Source organism: Coturnix japonica, chromosome 3 (genome assembly GCF_054131305.1).
Source record: "Coturnix japonica strain WE chromosome 3, WE-NBRP24, whole genome shotgun sequence".
Taxonomy (NCBI): Eukaryota; Metazoa; Chordata; class Aves; order Galliformes; family Phasianidae; genus Coturnix; species Coturnix japonica.
In genome coordinates, this window is record NC_140665.1 from 45,081,601 (window position 1) to 45,102,838 (window position 21,238).

General features: G+C 36.2%; 1 protein-coding gene across 8 annotated transcripts in view; it reads left to right on the plus strand.

Annotated features, from left to right (window-relative positions):
- The first annotated feature begins 565 nt into the window (after positions 1-565).
- The window catches only part of ADGB (androglobin), a 63,519-nt gene continuing 42,846 nt past the window's right edge, over positions 566-21,238 (plus strand). For 7 of the 8 annotated variants that reach the window (XM_015858174.3, XM_015858176.3, XM_015858175.3 and 4 more), the window contains exons 1-10: positions 566-909; positions 8,192-8,327; positions 9,945-10,037; positions 11,915-11,986; positions 12,542-12,730; positions 13,217-13,356; positions 15,846-15,932; positions 17,549-17,730; positions 18,626-18,754; positions 20,264-20,358. In XM_015858174.3, the coding sequence (XP_015713660.2) occupies positions 728-909; positions 8,192-8,327; positions 9,945-10,037; positions 11,915-11,986; positions 12,542-12,730; positions 13,217-13,356; positions 15,846-15,932; positions 17,549-17,730; positions 18,626-18,754; positions 20,264-20,358 (1,305 nt within the window). In that variant the 5' untranslated portion in view covers positions 566-727. The remainder of the gene's footprint in view (positions 910-8,191; positions 8,328-9,944; positions 10,038-11,914; positions 11,987-12,541; positions 12,731-13,216; positions 13,357-15,845; positions 15,933-17,548; positions 17,731-18,625; positions 18,755-20,263; positions 20,359-21,238) is intronic. The other variant, XM_085541461.1, reaches the window with a different exon arrangement.

Below are 21,238 nucleotides of genomic sequence, written 5' to 3' on the forward strand. Positions count from 1 at the left end.
ACTGTGAAGGCTCTGCAGCACAGCTGTTATGAGGAGTGGCTGAGACAAGGGGTAGAAGAAGAAGAGGGAGGCTCAGGGGAGACCTTATTCTCTACAACTGCTTGAAAGGCTACTGGTGCAAAATGGGGCTTAGCCTCTTTTCCTGTGATAGGATGAGAGGGAATGGGCTCAGGCTGCACCAGGGGAGGTTCAGGTTGAATACTAGAAAGAATCTCTTTTTCCATAAGAGTGATAAATCATTGGAATGGGCTGCTCAGGCAGGTGCTGGAGTTATAGTTCCTTGAAGGTATTCAAGAAAAGGGGCAATGTTGCACTAAGGGATGTTGTGGGGGTGGGTTGATAGTAGGATTAGATGATTCTTAGTCATTTCCAAACTTAATGGTTCTGTCTTCAGATTTATTTTTCCTCCCCGATTATTGTCTTTGGATAGATTCAGGAGAAAAGTATTCAATCACTATCTAAGTTTGATTTTTTTCTACAGGGTACTTGATACAGGAGTTTAGGTTACCACGTTTACAATCAACAACTGTAAATACCGATGACACTTTCTTTTTTCGGCTGCAGCCTTCCGGCCGCGTAAAGGAGCCGCGTGACCCTCTGTGCCCTGCGCGCCCCGTGCGCGATGGGGCCGCGAGGGGCTGCGTGAGCGCTGGTTGAGGCAACAGCTACCTGCTGCCGGCGCCATCATCTGTCCCGACCCGTTCTGACTGTGTCGAGAAGAGGCAACATGCCTGGCGTGAGCTGGCCCAAGGGGCCATGGACAGCGGGGCGGAGCTTGAGCCGCTACCTGCGGCGCGTCAGGTCGCCCGGCAACGCGACGAACGCTTCTGGGATGGCTTCTAAGAGCAGCAAGAGGAAGGAGATCGGCAGTCGCAGTAACTCCGGGATCCTGGGGGCCCCCACCAGAGAGTAAGAACCCCAGGAGGAGCGCGGGGTCTCGGCGGGCGGTAACGGCACAGCAGGGAATGGGGAGCTGCCGCCTGCGCGTCCCCATGTTCTGCCCCGGTCCGCGCGGAGGGGGGGGGGTGCGGTTATGGAGGAGGCGCGTTGTTTGCGATCCTGGGCGTGCAAAGAGCCGGTGCGAAGAAAGTTTGCTTGCTCAAGTGGGTGCTTAGTCAAAGTAGGTTCTATAGACAAGGTAGAGGTTACTTTGTTTTTGTTTGTTTGCCTTCACTCTCTAAGCTGGGCGTTCAGGTTTACAACAGAGCTGCAAAGGGGCCGAGTTTGGCAGGGACCTCAGGATCTGTCTGGTCCAACCCCTGCTCAAGCAGGGACACTCAGAGCAGGGTGCCCAGGGCCACGTTCAGGTGGGGGTTGGAGACTGCCAGGAATGAAACCTCACAGCGTCTCTGGGTACCATGGCATCCGCACAGAACTTCAGTGCTGCCTGGTTGTCAGATGGAATCTCTTGTGTTCCAGTTTGTGCCCAGCGCTTCTTGTGGAATTTGTACTTTCTTCTTCCTATGGTACTTTTTGCGTCACGTAACCCCGATGAAAAGATTTTGCGTGTCAAGATGTACATCTTGGACCTTGAGGGGGGCCATAGGACTGTGACCACGGAGTGCACATGATGTGCAGGCGCTCACACTGAGATACGTTGTTCTGCATGTGAAGGATAGAATGTTGGTCACAGCTCATACTGTGAATTGTACCATCACAGAACGATTTGGACTGGAAGTGACCTTGAAGGTCATTGGACTTCAGTTGTGTTCAGTTTGTGGGTACAAAGTATTAGAGTTAAGGTAGCAAGTAGACAGAAGAGAGTTTTCAATGGCAGAGTTGTTGGGGTTTAAAAAACTTGAGAACTTGAATCTGGAAAATAATTTGGAAAACACTTGACCTTCATTTTCACTGACCAGAGGAGCTAAGCTGAACTTTTCAGGGCAAAATGGCTAATGATGCAGCACATCAGTTTCACTGAATAAGTGGAAAGCATAACATTTCTTTCACTACTTTCACTTTTGATCCATGATCATATTTCTATGTTTTTTGGAAGTTTCTCAGCCAAAACTTTGTGTTCATGCACAGTGCTGCCAGGAATCAGACTAAAGGTGTTTGTGGCACCGCTGCTAAGGCTTTATTAAATAAGACAACAATTAGATTACAGAATCCTTTTTCCTGTGCCAGGTTGAGACTAGAGAATATCTGATTACAGTTGGGTTGAATGGTGTTAAGTTTTATAGAAACACTTTTGAAGTGTGAGTAGGAGAAATGCTCACAAGTTTTTTGAATTCTCTTGTTGGACCTAATAGGCAATAGATATGCTTCATCTCACTATGAAATTATCAGGTAATTGTAATGGAACTAATGCCTACTACACTGTAGTGTTAATTTAGTGTTAGCACAGGAGTATGGACGTTTTTCACTGGGGCTGTTTTACACAAGGAGGAGTAGCTTGGATATGTCCTAGTAGTAGTTCAGTGATGAATAAGTAGACTATGGAAGAAGTTATGATCACTTGATTGTAATGTAGAACCTTCACAATGCAGAATATGTAGTTTGTTTTAAGGGTTTTTTTTCTTTTTTTCATCGAGCCTGTAATTTCCATTTAAACTGTAGAATGCTTTATTGCGTTTATTTATTCTGCTTTGTGCCCTTTCCAGATAGAGCAAGTTTTGGCAGTAGAACTCTGGTTGTCATAGCAGTTCTAATACTGCTTTCCTGACTAACCTATCCCTGCTCAGTTTTTATCATCCTGAAATATCAGTCAGGCCTGATGGATAGATGGATGATAAAACATAGTTTTAGGGCGATGTGTGTCTAGCCACGTGCAGTTAACTACAAAATAAATCTTGTTTGTGATGTTGGGGAAAAAAATTCTTCAGGATCTGTTGTAATAAGCCAAGAAAAGCTAGTAAGAAGTTGCCTTAACCTTTGGCCTAAACTTTTTGTCTTAAACATTTTACAAGAAAAGTAGCCCCGTTTACTCGTGAAATCACAGTCTACTACTATAAAACATTTGAAAATTGAACCTGTTGTCTAGGCCTACTTTACTTTCAATAGTATTGCTTTGTATTCTCTGTAAGCTGTAAATGCATTTTGAGTTGATTACAGACTGTATACTGTCTTCACACTGTTGAAAACATCTTTGTGCTCAAAGAGGTGAGTGAAGCCCTGGTTTTGTTAAAATCAATAAAAGCTGTTAAAAGTTGGGAGTTGAATGCAGCAGGGCTTAAAGTTTACCTCAGAATGCTTAAGATGCCTTGAATAGCCTTTCTTGTTTTTGTAATAAGTTCCCTTGTTTCCCAGATGGATGGGAGTTTGTACCCCAAGCACATCAACAAGAAGATATTGTTGCATCCTTAGTGCATTTGAAATGGCCAAAATACTTGAATCTCTTTCTTTCCTGTAGTCATGCTGTAAGCTAATGGTCTCCAAACTTTTTTGGTTGCGCATCACTATTTGCAAAGAATTTTGAGTACACTTCCCTCAAAATAGCATATTTATGTATTTGCAAGTTACATACATGCAATATTGAAGTTCTGATGCTTCCTACATGGTTTGCACACCCTAGTTTGCAGAGCACTGCTGTAAGCCACAAAATTCCTATAGAGATATTCAGCAGCTAGGCAGATGTGCATTTTGAACTGCAGTGTGTTGACAGAGACCTTTTTATTTGGATCAGCAGATTGGTTGAAACTTAGTACTATAGACTGTGATTTGTGCAAAATGGAAGCAACATTTCATTCTTCAGTATTCACATTGCTTCTAGAATGCTTTCCCCTTTGCCCCAGGATTTGTGTGTGTGAAATGCCAGACTTACTGGAACGCTACTGATAGAAGACAGGTTGACAGATCTACAATAGATCTTCATTTGGAAGTAGATTGTGTGTGGTAAAGAATATCTGTGTTACAGTATAGATGTTCTGTAGATCTGTTTCACTGTTGTAAAAAAGATAATAAAAGTCACTGGAGTACTGAGCTGATTCTGCAGCAGTCCACCCTGAGATGCAATGATTTAGTGCTGTTCTTATTATTTATATTTGATGAAAGTTGCTGAACACAGGGATAATACAACTGTTCTATGTAACCCTGTGACTTAATCATCAATTTGATTGCAATCTCCATGAGGAAGGGATTGATCTGTTCCCATAGATAATGATTTTCTGCTAGCAGTATGCTAATTGTAGTAATGATTGTGAATGTTTTATTAATGGCAGCTTACCAAGTCTTTTTAGTGGACTGGGAGGGTTAAAAGTAAATATTATTATGCACGTGCTATGGGATTGGAGCTGGGGCAGTTGGACATATGGCATTTACTTAATAGCTATTTCCTTAACATCTGTTCATGTGGATTCTGTTACCAAGCTTGCTCAGCACAGTTCCATACACCTTCTAGCACGCAAATTTTACATGAGTCTATGAGAACTTTAGTAATGTTGCTATCCAAATATCAGACAAAAAACAGAAGACTGCACATTGCCTGGGAGAATGTTGTCCCATAAGTTCATATAAGTTTGCTATTCTTTGTGAGGTAGGTCTTCCCTTAGGATTTTTGTTTTATTTCTGAGCACATCTTGCAGTTGCAGGGATAAAAATGTCAAAAGTATTTTGTTTTTTCTGAAATATTGTCTTCTTAGTAGCAAATTGAGTTTATTTTCACGTATCTACGAATGACTGAAATATTGAACAGAACTGTCAGCAGCATGAAAAAGAAAAAAGGCTAATAGTGTTTTTTAAATTGCTGAGAACTGTCATTGGTTACTGCAAGGAACTACAGTGTGACAATAATAATTCTTACAGATAAATTAGTGTAGAAACCCTTTGAGAGTAATGTGTACAAATATCTGGACAAAAAGTTTTGATAATCTTAAAATTACTGGATTTCTAGTGAGATCAGATTTCTTATTTATTTTTTTCCCCCCCATAAATGCCTGCAGTAGTCAGCACAGTAAGTACTGTGGAAAATCAATTCATATTGTTGTCACGTTGTGTTTTGGTGCTGGAAGGGAGGCTTGGAAGCATAGGAAGAAGATATGAAGTTTCCTTTATAACTCACTAAGCCAGACTTCACATAAGCCTATCTTCAGGATGTACCGTTGGGTCTCCCTTCATTACTGCCTTCTAATTAGGTAACAGTTCTCTTCAAGACCTGGGAAGATTCAGAGATGACAGGCTGAAGAGCTGAAAAGAACAGCTGTCGTTAAAGATTTTCTTAATTGCACCATTAGAGGCTACTGAGAATCTGATCTTTCCCAGATTTCAACAACTCTAGCAAATCACTGGAATTGATGCCTTTGTCAGGACTGAAGATTCTGGCTTGTAACAATGATAATGAGCTAAAAATTCTTTGTAAATGAATTTGATGAAACTCTATGCCATTGAGTCCAATTTTCTGAATTAAACCTGAGTCATCAGCATTTGCCAGAACAAAGGAAAATCTGAATTAGGGTTTGGGTTATCAGAGACAAAGTGAGGAATAAATGGTCAGTGCCGAGATAGGGGAATAGGTTAGGGATGGTTGGAGTGCAGGCACAATTTCCCAGCATGCAGACAAAGCTCAGAGTGGCATTAGAAATTTCATTACATAGAGAAATAGCCAAATGCTCTATTAACTGCTGATGGGTTCTTCAGCACCTGTTGGGACCAGCTGAAGCCCACATTAGCTGGAAAATATGATTTTTGTTTAGATATGTGCCTGGCTGCTTTAAGTAGCAGGTAGCTGCACTGATGTTGTGCAGTGGGTTATTTCACCAAAGCCTGGGATTACCTCATATTTGTTATTAAGGTTACAGGCTGAGACAGTAAGAACACAAAACATTGTTCCACAGCTACATGAGTTCCTGAAAGGCCTAGGATAAAAAGTCAGCAAAAGCATATTTCTGCAGTTTGATCCATTGCCAGTATGTGTTTCTCAGGTAAATTTCCATAAGATTTAAATTGCAGCAGTGGTTCAGAGAATATAGTCTGAACAGATAATTCTTTTTTTTTTTCTTTTTTTTTTTTTTTTGTCTGTGTATGTTGGGGGAGGGTCCACTAGATTAATGGAAGCTTAGGAATGGGAAGAAGTGTCCTGTGGATAACTATGTGATGGTTGAACTTGAAGCTGCTTTTAGTGTTGCACTGGAATACTACAGCTGGTTAATGTAAATGGAATAGGTGCTAAAAAATTGCATGGAATGAGTCTATGAAAATTAAATCTACCAAAGATTGTTGATTGCATGGCACCTATAACTAGTTCAGAAAGCGTCTAAGCTAAAAATGACTGCAATCAGTCCTAAGATGATCAGAATTCTTTTGTTTTAAATGGCTGTACAGAGCCTTTTGGAGGGATTCATTTTATTTTGTCTAACCAACGTGGCTGTTGCCGTGTGCACGTGGCAAGGTGCTTGTTCTCTCAGACAACTTAGAAGGAATGTAAATCTGTTGTGGGCTTGACTTTGCATTTCAGGACCAATGAGTAGAAATGTCTCTGTCCACTGAATTTTATCCATCTGAAACAGCAAACAAAACATACCACCATGCACTTGCTTACTTTTCCTAGGCATAGGAATGTTAGTGGGTAAGATACGAGGGCTACTCCAAAAGTATTGCTGTCTATTTTTTTTATATTGACCCACAATGTTGGAGGGAGATGTTGGCTGCATGGCAGTAGAAGTTGAACCTTCCCAACAATATTCTATTACATTTTGCTGCTGTGCAACAGCTGGCAGCAGAGGGACAGTCTGACATAATGATGTCTGACATGGAAGTGCTGATGAAGGAAAAGTGCATCACTGAATTCCTCCATGTGGAAGTAATGGCACCCACTGATGTTCATTGAAGCTTGCTGAAGGTTTCTGGAGACCAAACAGTGGATGTGAGCACAGTGAGGTGGTTGGTGGTGCGTTTCAGCAGTGGCAACAGTGGGTCACCTCTGCTGGTGCACATTTTGATAAGAATGGCATGCAGGCTCTTGTTCATTGTTAGAAAAAAATGCATTCCTAATGGTGGTGACAGTGTTGAAAAAATGTTTTGTAGGTGAGAGTTTGCTCTACCCAATAGAGTTATTACATCTCTTTGTATCTGTAGTTTTCATAGAAATATGTAGGAGGCGTTACTTTCAGAGCAATCTACATGCATCATGATCTTTGGTTCAATTTGGGTGACATTGCTTGGCTTATGATTGTTCTTGTGAAGTTATTTATTGCATCAGTGTGTATCTGAGTACCCTTCTGTATACGTATAGAAGGAAAACATATGAGGAAAGTAAGAAGAAGAAAGAATGTTACACTAATATATTCTAAAAAAACCTATGGAGAGCATCAGTTATTTTCCTGACTCAGAAAATTACTTTTGTCAGGTGTTCTAAGGTGATATAAGCCTAGGGAGAAGAAGCAGGAGTAAAAATGCTATTTTTAACTAAATACCAAGTCAAGGTCATTTCTGCTTCTCCCACTGCCATGCTGGTTAGGGGGTTGGATGTGCACAAGGAGCTAACAGTGCACTGAACCAGCTGACCCAACCTGGCCAAAGGGATGTCTTGTACCATAAGGCATCGTGATCAACAGTAAAACCAGATGGAGTTGGTCAGTGGGGCTGCCCAGGAACTGGCTGGGCTTTATCCTGCTGGTGGTGAGTGACAGCACTGTGAATCATTTCTTGCTCAATCTGTGAATCCCATAAGTTGCATAGTAAATGTGCTGGTAGTACAAGAAACCATAAGTATGAAACTCACTTGAAACCGTCTGATCTAGAAGCTCACAGAAGCCTGGAAATGGAATCCTATTCCCCAGTAACTTATCCATAGCAAGTTCCTTTTGGTTGGTTAAAGTGTGTAAGCCAATAAAACAACTAATAAACCCACCACAAACAACAGGAGAGGGGGGGGAAAAAAAAAGGGAATGTTTTGTTAGGTGTTGAGATGAATTGAGTAATGGAAGGTAGAAGTTGTGCTGGAAAGAAAGGAGATCTGTGGATTGAAGCAGCAGAAAAGGAAGAAGGAAGAAACCAGTCAACAGGATTCTTAATTTGTGCTTCAGCTATCCCATTAACTTAAGGCAGGATTCCTCATTTGAAATATTTTAGTTGCTTTACAACCTCTAAAATCATCTGGCAGTTTTATAATCTTCCTTATCTTAGTGACAAAAAGTTACCGCAACTACTATGTTTTTTATTACATTATAGTAAAAAGTGAATGTTATGTTAGAAATCTTTGTACTGTACTTTCATTATACTGTTCATTTTGTTCATATGTCTGGTTGTTTTCCAGTATACAAATTTGTATTGTGGGTGCTTCAAGATTTCCCATTTGGCCAGAATGGAACGAAGCTGACATCAGTGCAGAAAAATGGGATGCTGGAAAAGCTGGAAAAGAGAAAGACAAGGCTGGGAAAAGTCCTATTTCTGTAAGTTGTGTGGCATATATTTTTTTTGTACCATGACAGTTTTTGCACTTAATAACTATTTCTCATAACTTGATTTTTTGCAAATAAATGTATTAATTTTCTACGTATCTTTTCAATAAATTTAAGTAGTTTCGTAGTAAACTAAATGGATAAACAAATATATTGTACATTTCTTATTTGCTGCAGCTTAAAGGAACTGTTAACATGTTTATACTCTATTCTCACATTAATGGTTTAAAATCTTATAACCCCCCAAATCTATTTCATAGCACAGCTGAAACTGAGGATGTGGGAATAAGGCAAACTGTTGTAACGTGCTGGGACAATCCTTTCCATGCAGTCTCTGTGGATTCAAAAGCTTGAATGTACCTATCTTAGCGAAGTTTTTGTGAGGAAAAAAGTTTGAGATCTTCTGCAGTTTGTGAATATATTATACTTAATGAAGTTCTGGAGTGTAGAGAATCCGCTGTTATCTTGCATAAGTGAAGCATTTACCAGGTGCAGAAAATCCTCAGTCCTTTTTGTTCTAGAATGACTTTGAAACCCAACTGAAAATCAGACAAGATTCAAAAGTGTGGTTACTTCCTTCATATACTTTATAAAGATTGTGTGGCAAATTGGTGTGTTGAAGGACCTTACTCAATGAAGCAAATGATAAATAAATATGAGAAAATAGTTTGGGAGATTTTGATTTAGGTTTTTGTTGCCTGTGTTGTTTTTTTTTAATGGCTTTGAGACATATTTTCAGTTGCCTTCCTTTGATCAGTAAGTACTCAAAGCATTGTTTTCCCACCCTAGAAACCTCTTTTATTAGTTGGTCTGTAGAAGACACAATTTATATACTTTGGTCTATGAAGCTGACAGTAGTGTATAGTATACTTAAAAATATTTAATATTCCTGGCACAAGTAGAGTGCAGTTACTGTGTACTGATCAGTTTCTCAGTATGAGCAGTATCAGAGGCAAATGCTCATCCATTGTGCCTCTAGGTAAACAGGTATCATATATATCCTGACACCTTCTGTTTACATGGAGGGTAAGTTTCACTTTGGAAATGGAAATTTGAAAAGTATACGATGCCTTCTCTTCAATGGTTAATTCATAAATTAATTCATGTGTGTGTAATTATAGCTTTCCTTGTTTCTATGGCAATTTCAATTTTTTTTTGTGTATAAATAATTGCTTCAGAAATTTACTTTCATATTCCAACTTTAGAAACTTTAGAAATAGCGAGTTAGAAAAAATACTTAGACATAACATGGCAGATTGGTGTCTTGAATAAAAAACATAAACGTTTTGGGGGAGATTTTTCACAATGGTGGGAAAGAGGGGAAACATTCAGTATAGAACAGTTTGATAGTGTAACAGATTTTTCTGAATGGTGTAAACAGTTTTTGTGCTGAATTGTCAGGTTGGACTTCACATTGTTTTAGTCCTGTTATAGATAATATTAGTTCCCTTTTATACTTTCTTTCCCTTAGAGCAAATTATCATGTGAACAAAGAATAACTTAAATCTTGTAGAAAACAATAACAAAATTATTCTACCTCAAAATAATAAATTTTTTGTGAAGTTACCTTGTTTGTTTTGGTTTTGTGTGTGTCTCTGTTTTACATAGCATGCCTTTGATGATCCAGATGGAAAAATAGAACTGCCAGCATCCTTGAAAGTACATTCATGGAAACGACCACAAGAGTTTTCAGAGAATGAGGTCAGAAATAATGGAAAAAAAGTGCTGATGTCACAAGAGCAGAGGAAATTATTTCAAAAGATGGAGGATTTGTATCCACTTGATCATGCGTAGTGATTCTGACCATTGTGACTGCTGTTTACCCAGAAACTGGTAATCTGTGCAATGGTTAACATGCATGCACATCCCAGGGTTCGCAGTATCTAAAGGGATGTAAAATTTAATCCCTTTCTTTAGTGTTTGCTGTAATACATAATGTTTTAAATGATACTTTACAGTGTCTGAGTGCACCAGCACTTCCTGGTGCACAACATGGTAGCGTACTCTATCTCTGCTCTGCTTTTTTTGCTTGATGTTCATTATGAAAACACCTGATGAGAGAGATGCCTTCCTGTTTTGTGTTCCTGTTTTCTCACTTTTAAAAATCAGTGTTATGACAAAACAAGCCTTCTTTCTTTCAGCTAGGTCATCTTGAGCAGTAAAGTAAACACCTACCCTGAAATTGTGGATTAACTTTAGTATTAACATAGTACTTTTTCTCATCTCCCACCTTAAATATTGCATTTCACCAGTATGCGTTCAGAATGTGTCTACTACTTTGACAGTACTTTTCTGGAAGGTAAACAGAATATTTTAAAATTGTGCAAGTCTTTTCTTTCATTTTAAAATGAAAAAGAAAACGAGCAGCCTCCCATTTCAAAGGCTGAAGTGTTTCCCAGTGCAGTTGCTAATCTTTAGGTTTAAAGCATTTTTTCTTCCAGTCAAATGATGAAGTTTTTAAGTACTGTGATCACCCTTAAACATTTTTAATGTTGTCAGTTTTCCTTTTCTCAGCCTGTCAGTTTTACTTCTTATTAACTAGACACTAAGCAGCTCCAAGTTTCATTTTTAATGGAGGAATGGAAGAAGACAAGGGGTAATTGACAAGATTGAAAGATTGGTAGAGAAGTGCTGCCAACACACAGAAGCTGAATAGAGGGATCTGAAAGATATGGGCAGGAGCACAGGAAGCCATGGAAACATGTCTTTATATTAAAAATAGATTCAAAACTATCTTTAGACCACTGTGTAGAAAAGGTTGGCTTTAAGATGTGATCTGATTTAAGTTCTCATTAAAACTTAGGTTTGTTTGTCCTAGTTCAATGTGTTTTGGATCAAATAGTGATGGTTAGGAGGAATATTGTAAGTTATTAAACATTAATGTGAATCTAAAGTGATGGAAGGCTATTAAGTGCTATTTAGTGTGGTAAGCATAGAATCAAGCAGTGATCACCAATAAGTGATGAGAGGCACAGAGATATTTAATTCAGTAAATTACAACCCTAATATAGTATTTCTAAAATGCTTGCAAGAAGAAAATCGACTGCACACCTGAGTATTAGTAATCAAAATTATGTAATACAAATAAAAGTTTGAATACATATGTGAGGGCTGCTCTGAAAGTAATGATTTGATTTCTGCTCTTTCCCCTTTTGCTCCATACGGTATGAAGTGGAGACAAACTTTCAGCATTCGGTAGGAAATTAAGAAAACAAGCAAACAATCTAAATGAACCTTTGCATGACCTTGTAGGATCGGGAAAATCTTGGAGCATGAAACAAAGTTATATAAGTGCAGAACTGCTAATATTATGACTAATCTGATGAAATCTCTATTTATAAGCTTATGTTTCTAATTTTAAATCTTATTTATTTTAACTCTGAACACCTGCATTTAAAGAAAGTTTTCAGAAACAACAAGACAGCTAACTGCTTTTTAAATCAGCAGCCTTTAGTTTGTAAAAATAAAGCTTGCAAAATATCAGATTTTTTTTTTTTGGTCATTATTTTTTTTTTCTGATATATAGCTTTTTTAATTTTCTGATAATATAGACTTTTAACTAATCTACTTTCTCTTAGACTCCTGTGGTGGTCAAAAATGAGATCTCATGTGACCTTTTTTCAGCAAATGAACATTTATTTTGTAGTGAGGTAGGTGGAAATACAGAAATATTTGGGGTTTTTTTGTTTGTTGCTTGTTTATTTCTTTGTCTATATTTATTTATTCTCATCTCTTTTTAACCTTCGTGGTCAATCAGAATCACTGGTTTAGTCCAAGTTTGTTGTAGTAAAAAGGTATTCTTATTTATTCATATAAACAATTGTATTACCAGCCTGGTAATACTTTTGAAGCTATAGCATATTTCATAAGTCTGTATCTAGAAAGAAATAAAACAGGATGTAATTACATTCACTAAAACTTAAATTTGTAATTTTGAAGATTGTTACAATTTGAAAACATATCTTCTCATTGTTCTTTGGCAAGAGGCAAACAGCAGTATTTGTTGTGTGCCTATACTCATTATAATGAAGTTCTTTGTTAGATAAGATTTTCACAATAGGTGGTCTTCGGTAAGCCATAGCTTATTGTTTTGTGTCACTTCTTCATTTAAAACAGCAGCTGTTTTTTTTACATTGTACTGTAAATTAATTTAATTCAAAATATGAGTTGAATTTTTTTATTGATGTATTTCTATTTGCTTTCAGCTGATGCGATGGATCATAAGTGAGATTTATGCCCTATGGAAAATATATAATGAAAAGGCCTTATCTGTTGAAACGTGCACACCGTTTTGGAGTCCATGGGAACATATTTATCCCATCAATAAAAATGCTAAGGGACACATGCCTCTGTACAATAGCTATGGAAAATATGTAGTGAAATTGTACTGGATGGTGAGTACTAACTTTCAGCCATCTATAAATATTATGCATTTAGTAGCATAAATTTATAGATAAGGAGAAAAATTTATAATTATTAAAAATACATTTGTAAGAGGAGAAGTTTCAATGAATGTTAATGTAAATTCATTAAACAGTGTCTTGTGGTTGTTGTTGTTGTTGTTGTTTTTACAGCTTAATACTTGATAGAACCGCTGGTTAACTGATAAGGAAACATTATTTTTGCAAATCATGTAGAGTAGATGCAATTAGAATAGCTGCAATTACACTAGGCTCTGTAAAACAGAAAGTCTGAGTCATAATAAAATGCTATGAGACTATTTCTATGTTTCTGTGATATTAAATGAAAATCTGTAATATGAATGAAATTGCAGTAGAATTCAGTTTGTGAGAAAACAAATGAGGTTTTTTTACATACATGTTCTTTTTCTGGACTACAAGTTCAGGGTTTTTTCTTCCTTTTTTTCCCTTCCATCATAGGGCTGCTGGAGAAAGATCACTGTGGATGATACTATGCCTTTTAGTGAAGAGGGTAATTTGTTACTACCAGCGACAACATGTCAAACTGAACTTTGGCCAATGCTGCTGTCTAAAGCTATCATTAAGGTGGCAAATACTAGGTATGTTTTAGTTAACTCACTCTCGTGTTGGTTTTTTTCTTCGTGAAGTTGTATGAAATTTGGAAAAAAAAAAAAAAGAAAATATTAGTACATATGGGAAATAGATTTTGCTATAAGTTCTATAATGAGAAATACAGTTCTGAAAGCGGAAACAGTAGAGCAGTAAAGCAAGGTTCTCTGTGGGAACAGAAGGCACTATTTTAAATGCATGTTTATGTTTTTACACAGAGAAAACTAAAACAAGAAACCACCACAGAACAGACAAACAACAACAAAAAAAACTGGAGTAATCTCCCCACCTGCTTTAGTTCTTGGTCATTATTCACCAAATGCTTCATGTGTGGTTTTTTTCTGCCAAATGGAAATATTCAAGGTGTTTTAATGAAGTAGTGTTTCTGATGTAACATAGGCAGTTTATTGCTTATTTGTAAAATGATAAGTAAAAATCATTTAAAAAAAACCAATGCTTTTGATACAACCAGTTACTAGTTACTTTAGAATTACAAGAAGTTGCTAGAAAATGCCTTTCCAATTTGGAAAAACATGACATAATTGGAATCTGATCCAAGAGGACTGAAGGTGATAATCTGCAATGTCCTTGATGGTTGTCCTGCTTGGTGGGATGGAAAAGTTGAAGGACTACAGAGACAGAATATTTGTCCCTCTGGGGTAGGCAAAAAAGGTATTTTGTTTTGAAAGGAAGGAAAGTCTCTTTCATGCAGTTCAAGAGAAGCAGCAATGCATCCCAATGAGCTTTCTGACTTTTCAGCTCACCTTTGAAAGAAAATAGGTTCACAGTGGAAACAAAATACATAAAAAGAAGAGGGAGTAGAAGGAAGCACTCAAGCTTATTGCAGTAGTAGAGGAAAAATATACTTTAGACAAATTAAGTTGTTTAGAAGTACTTCAGTGTAATTTAAAATTCTGAAAATTGTACGGTTTTAGATTAAAAATTACCCTTACAAATACTACTACTTTTAAATAAAATATTGAAGGTGTATGGGAAACTGTTGATCACAGCCTGAACCTCTGATTAACCACTTGAGGCAAGCAATGAGTCAGCTGCAGGAGCGCAGGTGAAGGTAATTCAGCTGTGCTACCAGAAGGGGTGGAGCTTGGCTTCGCCTCTCCCAGATCTAATTTAAGGGCTGACTTCCACCAAGGCAGGATCTCTTTCTGGAGATTGCTCCTGTGTGAATTTTTGTAGTGAGCCTCAACATTGGTGAGCATCTATTCTTACAGCGAGCCTCAACATTGGGTGAGCATTTGTCATTTATCTTCTTTTCTGCTATGTAACCTCTGGTTTACATTTGTACAATTACAACTGTACAGAAGGAAAGAAACAGAGAGGTGTTTTTCAACATGAAGTATTGTGTAAATTACAATATTTTATTTTTAGTGCATTATTATTAAGAGCATGTTCAGATGATCAGGTCTTATACCTTTTTATGCCTTATGTTTTAGATTTATTGAACTCCTAGGTTTTATGGAAGTTTAATTATATAGTGTGCATTTTTGGTTATTTGCTGGGTATTTCCTTTGGTTAAGAACATTTTTTATCTTTCATTGTTACATATTCTTTCAAAAGACAAAGTGCACTGATGAAACTGTGGAACACCAAACAGCTTTTATTTTAACAATAGCAAGCATTATAGATACAAATGTATGGTACAGTAATATAAAAAAATACTTGCAGAAGGTTTTGCTAGCATTTATTAGAAAAACAAGACATTTTTCAAGACATGCTTGGCCTAAAAGGAGAAAGGCTTTTAAATTGAAAATCTTCATATCCCTCCTCTCTAAAAGCTTTATGCCCTTTTCATGTGTGGCACATGAACCTATGCCCAGTGCTTGAGGTAAGGCACCCGGCACAGAGTAGAGGATAACCCCTTTTATCTCAGTGGCAGTGCTGGGCCTGATGCACCCCAGGGTACAGTTGGCCCTTCTGGCTGCCAGGGCTCACTGCTTACTCATATTCAACTTGCCTTCATCCAGGACCCCCAGATCCCTTTCTGTAGAACTGCTCTCCAGCCTCTTGTACTCCACACTGTGCATTGAGAGTGTTAGGTGTTTTTTACTGGAAATGCAGCCAACTGTTGTATAGTAATCTGGGAGTCAGAGCAGTTGCTTGGGGGAAGGGAAGTTCTAGGCTTGTATTCCCTATGGGTATGATGGTATTTCAGACCTACTTCTCCAAAGCTGAAAAACGAGATTTTTTTTTGTGTATGGGTATTCATATGTACTTGCTAGCTGTGTTGAAATGATGCCATTGTACAGGAGGAAGCACTAATAGAACAGTCTTGATGCAAAGGCATAAGAGCAAATGGAATCTGTAGGTCAGTCAGCTGTGGATTGGAAAATTGCCATTAATTACTTGATTTTAAGCAGTCCCCTTTTTTGTTTGTGTATGATCTTTCAGTGTAGACTACTGAGTTCACTGTGAATTGATTATAATATAGGTCTGTGTAATGTCTGCTTTTGTCTTACAGTTTACGTGAAAATGAGAAAAGAGAGCTGGAGGAATTTACAGTTCTACATGCACTGACTGGGTGGATACCAGAAGTTATCCCTCTCCAGTAAATTCTTATATTAAACTATTTATATATTTTTTACTTATATAGTTCTATAAAGGATAATGAAAATTAAGCTGAGTCCTAGAAGTCCTTCAGTGTCAGTTTTTGGGAGTGTAAGATTTTAATTCTAGAACTTGCCTTCAAGAAGTGCAATTTTATTATGTTTTTATTTGCATGTCATTCAGTTGCTTGTAAAGTTATTTATGATTATTATTCTTTCTCATATGAATTTATTTTGGATTAATATTTCACCCTGTGGTGAAAGCAGGGTTAGAGGTATCTGTATATGAGATAAAAAAGTTATAAAATGTGTGGCAGTAATGCTAATAACTTCATATATTACTGTACTATTGCAAGCATACTTACATGAATTTGAAAGTAATCCAGCCAACGTGATGTTTTCTTATTTTAAATTGGAATACTTATTACACTTTTATTTCCAGAAATAGCATTTCCAACCTATCATAATATTTTTTTTCTTGTTTCTTATGTTTAAAGTCCATTAGCATAATGGCATTCTTGTATTTTCCAGCTTGATATCACTCAGTATTTTTATTGAATGAATAAGTGGGAGTACCTGCTCTAACCATATAGACTTTTTAAAAAGAAACTTGTTTGTTTTTTGTTTTTGCTGTTTCGTGATACACTATAATGAGTATATAGAAATATTAATAATGTTGATTTATCTATTCTTTGGTATAATTGTTTATTTATAAAAATATTTGTCATCTCTTCATCATGCATAGGGTATGATTAAAGCTTAGGTTTTTGATGTTTTCAGGTTTTTACGGTAGTGTGTCTGTAGTCCACGGACTTAGAAATCTTAAAAAACCTTACTTTTGTGTCTTTATGTAGTTAATTTTAAAATAGAAACAATAAGAATGATATTAATGAATCTGACACTTAAAGCAAACAACAAAATATGCAATAAGAAAATATGAATACCACAGAATTTTGGTAATATGATATAAAATTGGATCTAGCTTGTTGCACAATGAGTTGTTTCGTTGCAAAAAGAAAGTTTACTTCTGTTAGCTTGCATTAAATTAATCTATGGTTTATTCAGTTTACATAGTTATTCATTGTGTTTTGGTGGTGAAGCAATGCAGAAACTGCAATGTCCTATCAAAACCTTGTTATGGATGATGGAAACAGTGGAAGAAGTGTAGAACAGCTTGTATTGAGACAGTTAGAAAAATGTTTTCTGGAAGTACTTCAAGAAGACTTTTTTTAATGTACAGAGCCATATTCAAGTAATCATACAGTGTAATTGCAAGATGCTCTTCAAATTTTCCTGCCACAATTTTTAAGTGCTAGAAAGCTCTAGGAAGAGATGCCTAATTTATTTGGTTCTGCAAACATCATCTCTTTCTTTATGGATTGGTATCTTCACAATGTGTTGGGTATTTTGTTGACCATTTTATTGTTGTGTTGTTTTAGTATTTTTTTTTTCTTTTCTCTTGGCTGCCACACAAAATCAGGCAAATGTGTTTTATTTACTCAGTAATTTTTCCAAGAGTTGGACTGCCAGTTGTTTGGCAGTTGTCTAAATGAAGATCAGACATTCTTATTGCAAATATCATTATCAGTGATATACATATGTTTATTTTTATTTTAAGGCTTGGATACTTGGACAAAGTCTGGGACCTTCTGAAATCAATTATGCCAGAATTTAAGTGGACAGATGAGAATACCTCTCAGGAAAATACAAAACCTGAGGAGACTGAAGTGGTAATAAATGAAATTCCACCTGTGAATAAACAGCCAAATAAACCTGAGAAAGCAGAGAAATCTGACAAAGGTCTGTAGTAGTATGTAGTGTTATCTTTACAGGTCAAGGATAAATAAAGTTAACATAACCTCTGTCTTCAAGTTTATGCGTATTTATTATGCCATGTGCAAGTCTGTTGGTTTGTTGTTTTGGCAAATATCATTCAGGCCATCCAGAAAGTGTATGTCTCATGATGGATGTCAGAAAGAGTGACTACATATAGGGTGTACTGACGTCCACATGCTAATGTTTGTCTACGTTTTAATTTATAATAACTTTTCTGTTCATGCTACTAGGTACTGTTTTTCTTCAAGAAATTCTAAATGAAAATACTTATGCTTAGAAATGTATTTGTGCCTGTATATTATTCTGTAGCTTTTATGTTTGAGGTGAGTTTTCTAATCTTCAAAGTTTTAATCTTAAAAGTTTTTGACTTTTAAGTCAGGCATAGGTGTAATTTCACTTATAATTAGTGAAAAATTGAATCATACTCTGAAATTTCTGTTTCTTCCCATTGAAAGCTACTTTCCTAGCTAGCTTCGAATCCCAAATACTATCTCAAGGTTTTGCTGCGAAGTTGCACTGTCATCCATTCAACAGGCTTTGATGGTATAATCACAGAAAGTGTTGTAAATTTAGTCCTGCCTAAGATTTAGAAATTGTATCAGTAACTGAAACAGCTAAGAATCAGGGAAATGCTGCAGTAAAACTCTGTAATGTCCATCTCTGAGGCTGCAAACTGTGTTCTGATGCTCTGATAAACTTTTGGAATTTTTAAAATTAGAGATGTATTTTCCTGTAATCTGAGGGGTTTTTTTCCTGTAGTCCAAGGTTTTGGCTCTTGCTTCTCTGGTTGATGTTAGAAGTATTTCTTGCAGAATCCTCTGAAAGAGAAAATCTATTTCATCTTTATTTTGGTTCACAGGAAAAGCAGAGAAGAAAGAAACAGGGAAGAAGAAAAATAAAGATGGAGAAAAGGAAAAAAACAAGTCAGCGCATCGCGCTTCAGAAGCAGCAACAGAAGTGCAAGGCTCTCCTCAATCTTTAGCTGAGAGTAAGTGCTATTAAAGCTAAAAATACAAATGTAAAGAAAGTTTTGCTTTCTGTTGGTTTTCTAACTTAACAGTGATTTTAAAAGTATTAAATATACTTCTTTTTTTTTTAATTATTAATGCAACCTTTGTGGGTTGTGTGAAAATCTGAAGACCTTCTAACATATTAATATAAATTAGAACATGAAAATAATATTGCAGAAATTTGTATTTGATACTGAAAGGTAAAGCAATTCTACATAGATAAAATGGACAAATAGAAAAAAGTTCCAGGCAGGTCTTGTAAGACCAAGATTTTTTTTTTTTTCCAGAGGAAAACTGTTAATATATTATCTTTTTTAAAAAACTTCTGTAATAACTTTTCAGTTTCTGCTTTAGTCAGTAGATCATAACTATGAAGTATTCCTTGAACAACGAACAATGTTCCTTACTGAAGCATTGGGTGGCCAGAATCATTCATTTGAAATTACCGTGTAACTTATTTGTATAATGAATTTATTTTCATTTACCTTTCTTCTGGAATTATATTTTGATTATTTTTTTTATTTATTTTTAAATATCATTACATTGACAGTACTCTAAAATTAAGTAAAGTTTCACTTTGCATGTTCTAACTATCAATATATATATTTTGAGAAGTTGAATTCCTGAAAGAGTATTTAATATGCTGATATGTTACTACTTAAAGAAAAAGATGTTGCATACCTTCTAAATAAATGGCTATTTAGAGGTCTGATAAATTGTACTGTCCAGCCACATGTCAGTTCTCCTTTTCCATTCTTCTCATTTCCATTCTTTTCTTTGTATGCAAACAGCATTGTCTTATTTCATTTCACACATGCAAAAGAACTTATTCCTAAAGCAACTTCTAGTTTGACACTCTGTAGGCATACATAAAATTAGGAAGTAGTTATCCAACATATTTAAAGTGGAGCTGAAGGGAGCAAAGGCAAAACTTTTTCCATGCATCACAATGCTTGCACTGAAATGCTATCTTTGTATGTTTTGAATAGCATACAGATGACTAAGGAAAGATGCAGAGAAAATTATATACTTCTTTATGAGGTGAACTTCAAGTGGAACTGTACATCCATATTTATAATACTATAGTTTTTAGACTTCTGGGTTTTTTCCTTCATCCAAAAACAGCCTTGGTTTCTCTTTATCATTCTAAGGTAACAATGGCTTCAATGGCTGAAGAGAAATAAAAGAATTTGGACAAGAACAACTTCTGACCTGTTATATTTTTTAGGTTTTTTTTTATTATTCATTTTTATAATAACTCTATATAAAAGCTGTTTGATTAAAATAATGGTGTGTGTTTGGGTTTTTTTCTTCCTTATCTGTGGCTTCTCTTCTGAGATTTTTACAAAAAAAGCTCTTGTTTTGAATGAAATGGCAGTCAGAAAAAAGAATAATAAAAACAAGGCAGAGAGGGCTGAATAACTGATGGATCACAATGTTTATTTATGACTTAACTTGTTCTAAAACATTTTATATTTTCTCCATAGGTTCTAATGTGCCAACCCAGCCAGAAATGGCAGTCTACGCTGGCTGTTTGCCATTACGTTCATCTGAAGAGAAGATTTTTTCCTTAGTTCAGATGGTAATCCTGTACCCTTGGGAAAATAAGCATTATACATTTATTATCAGAATGTTTAATTTAGTGACTACTGCACTGTAAAAAAATAATGATAATAATTAGTGTAGTCAAACAGACAGCAAGTAGTGATTATCAGTTCAGTTTTTATTTTTGTCCTTTTAGATTCTGGTCATGTGTTTTCCTGCCATGACCCTGCTTATTTTTCAGTTATACTCCACAAAGAAGCTAAGAGCTGAAGTCTCTGGAAAACAAGACATGGATCGAGAAAATGCATCATGATGAGATGCTTCTAAATGGGAAAGCTAATTATTTGATAGATTGCCTGAAAAATTTCAGTTTATTTTTCAGTCTTACTTGTTATGTGTTTTCTGGTGCATTGGTCTGTATGAAATGGCGTGTTTGTTTCCATTCATTTCTGTCATTACTGTTGCAGTTGATTAAAGCAGATGAGTAAGTTTAACACATCATGCAGCTAGCTTGAAAACAGTGTCTAAATTTCCACTTAGCTATTTACAATCCATGGAAACCTGTTTATAATACCAAAACAGGCTTTCTTGATATGATTATTAATTAGATGTAGTTTATTATTTTCAACATTTTAATCATATTTTGCTTCATTAGAACATTAAATGTAATCTTCCTTCTCAGGAAACCAGTAAGCTTCGCAGAAAAAAAACAAGAAGTTTCCAAAAGTAGTTTTCAGGTCTCGTGCTTTGATGCTTGTAATTTTTGCACTATTTTCTTCTTTTTCTTCTTTTTTTTTCTCCCATTAATGAAACAAGTTTACAGGGTACTTCATGTTCCTTTGGAGACTTTCTTGTTCCCTGTGATTTTATTTATATTTATTTTAATATAAGGTCTCATTACTATCTCTTTGGTAATA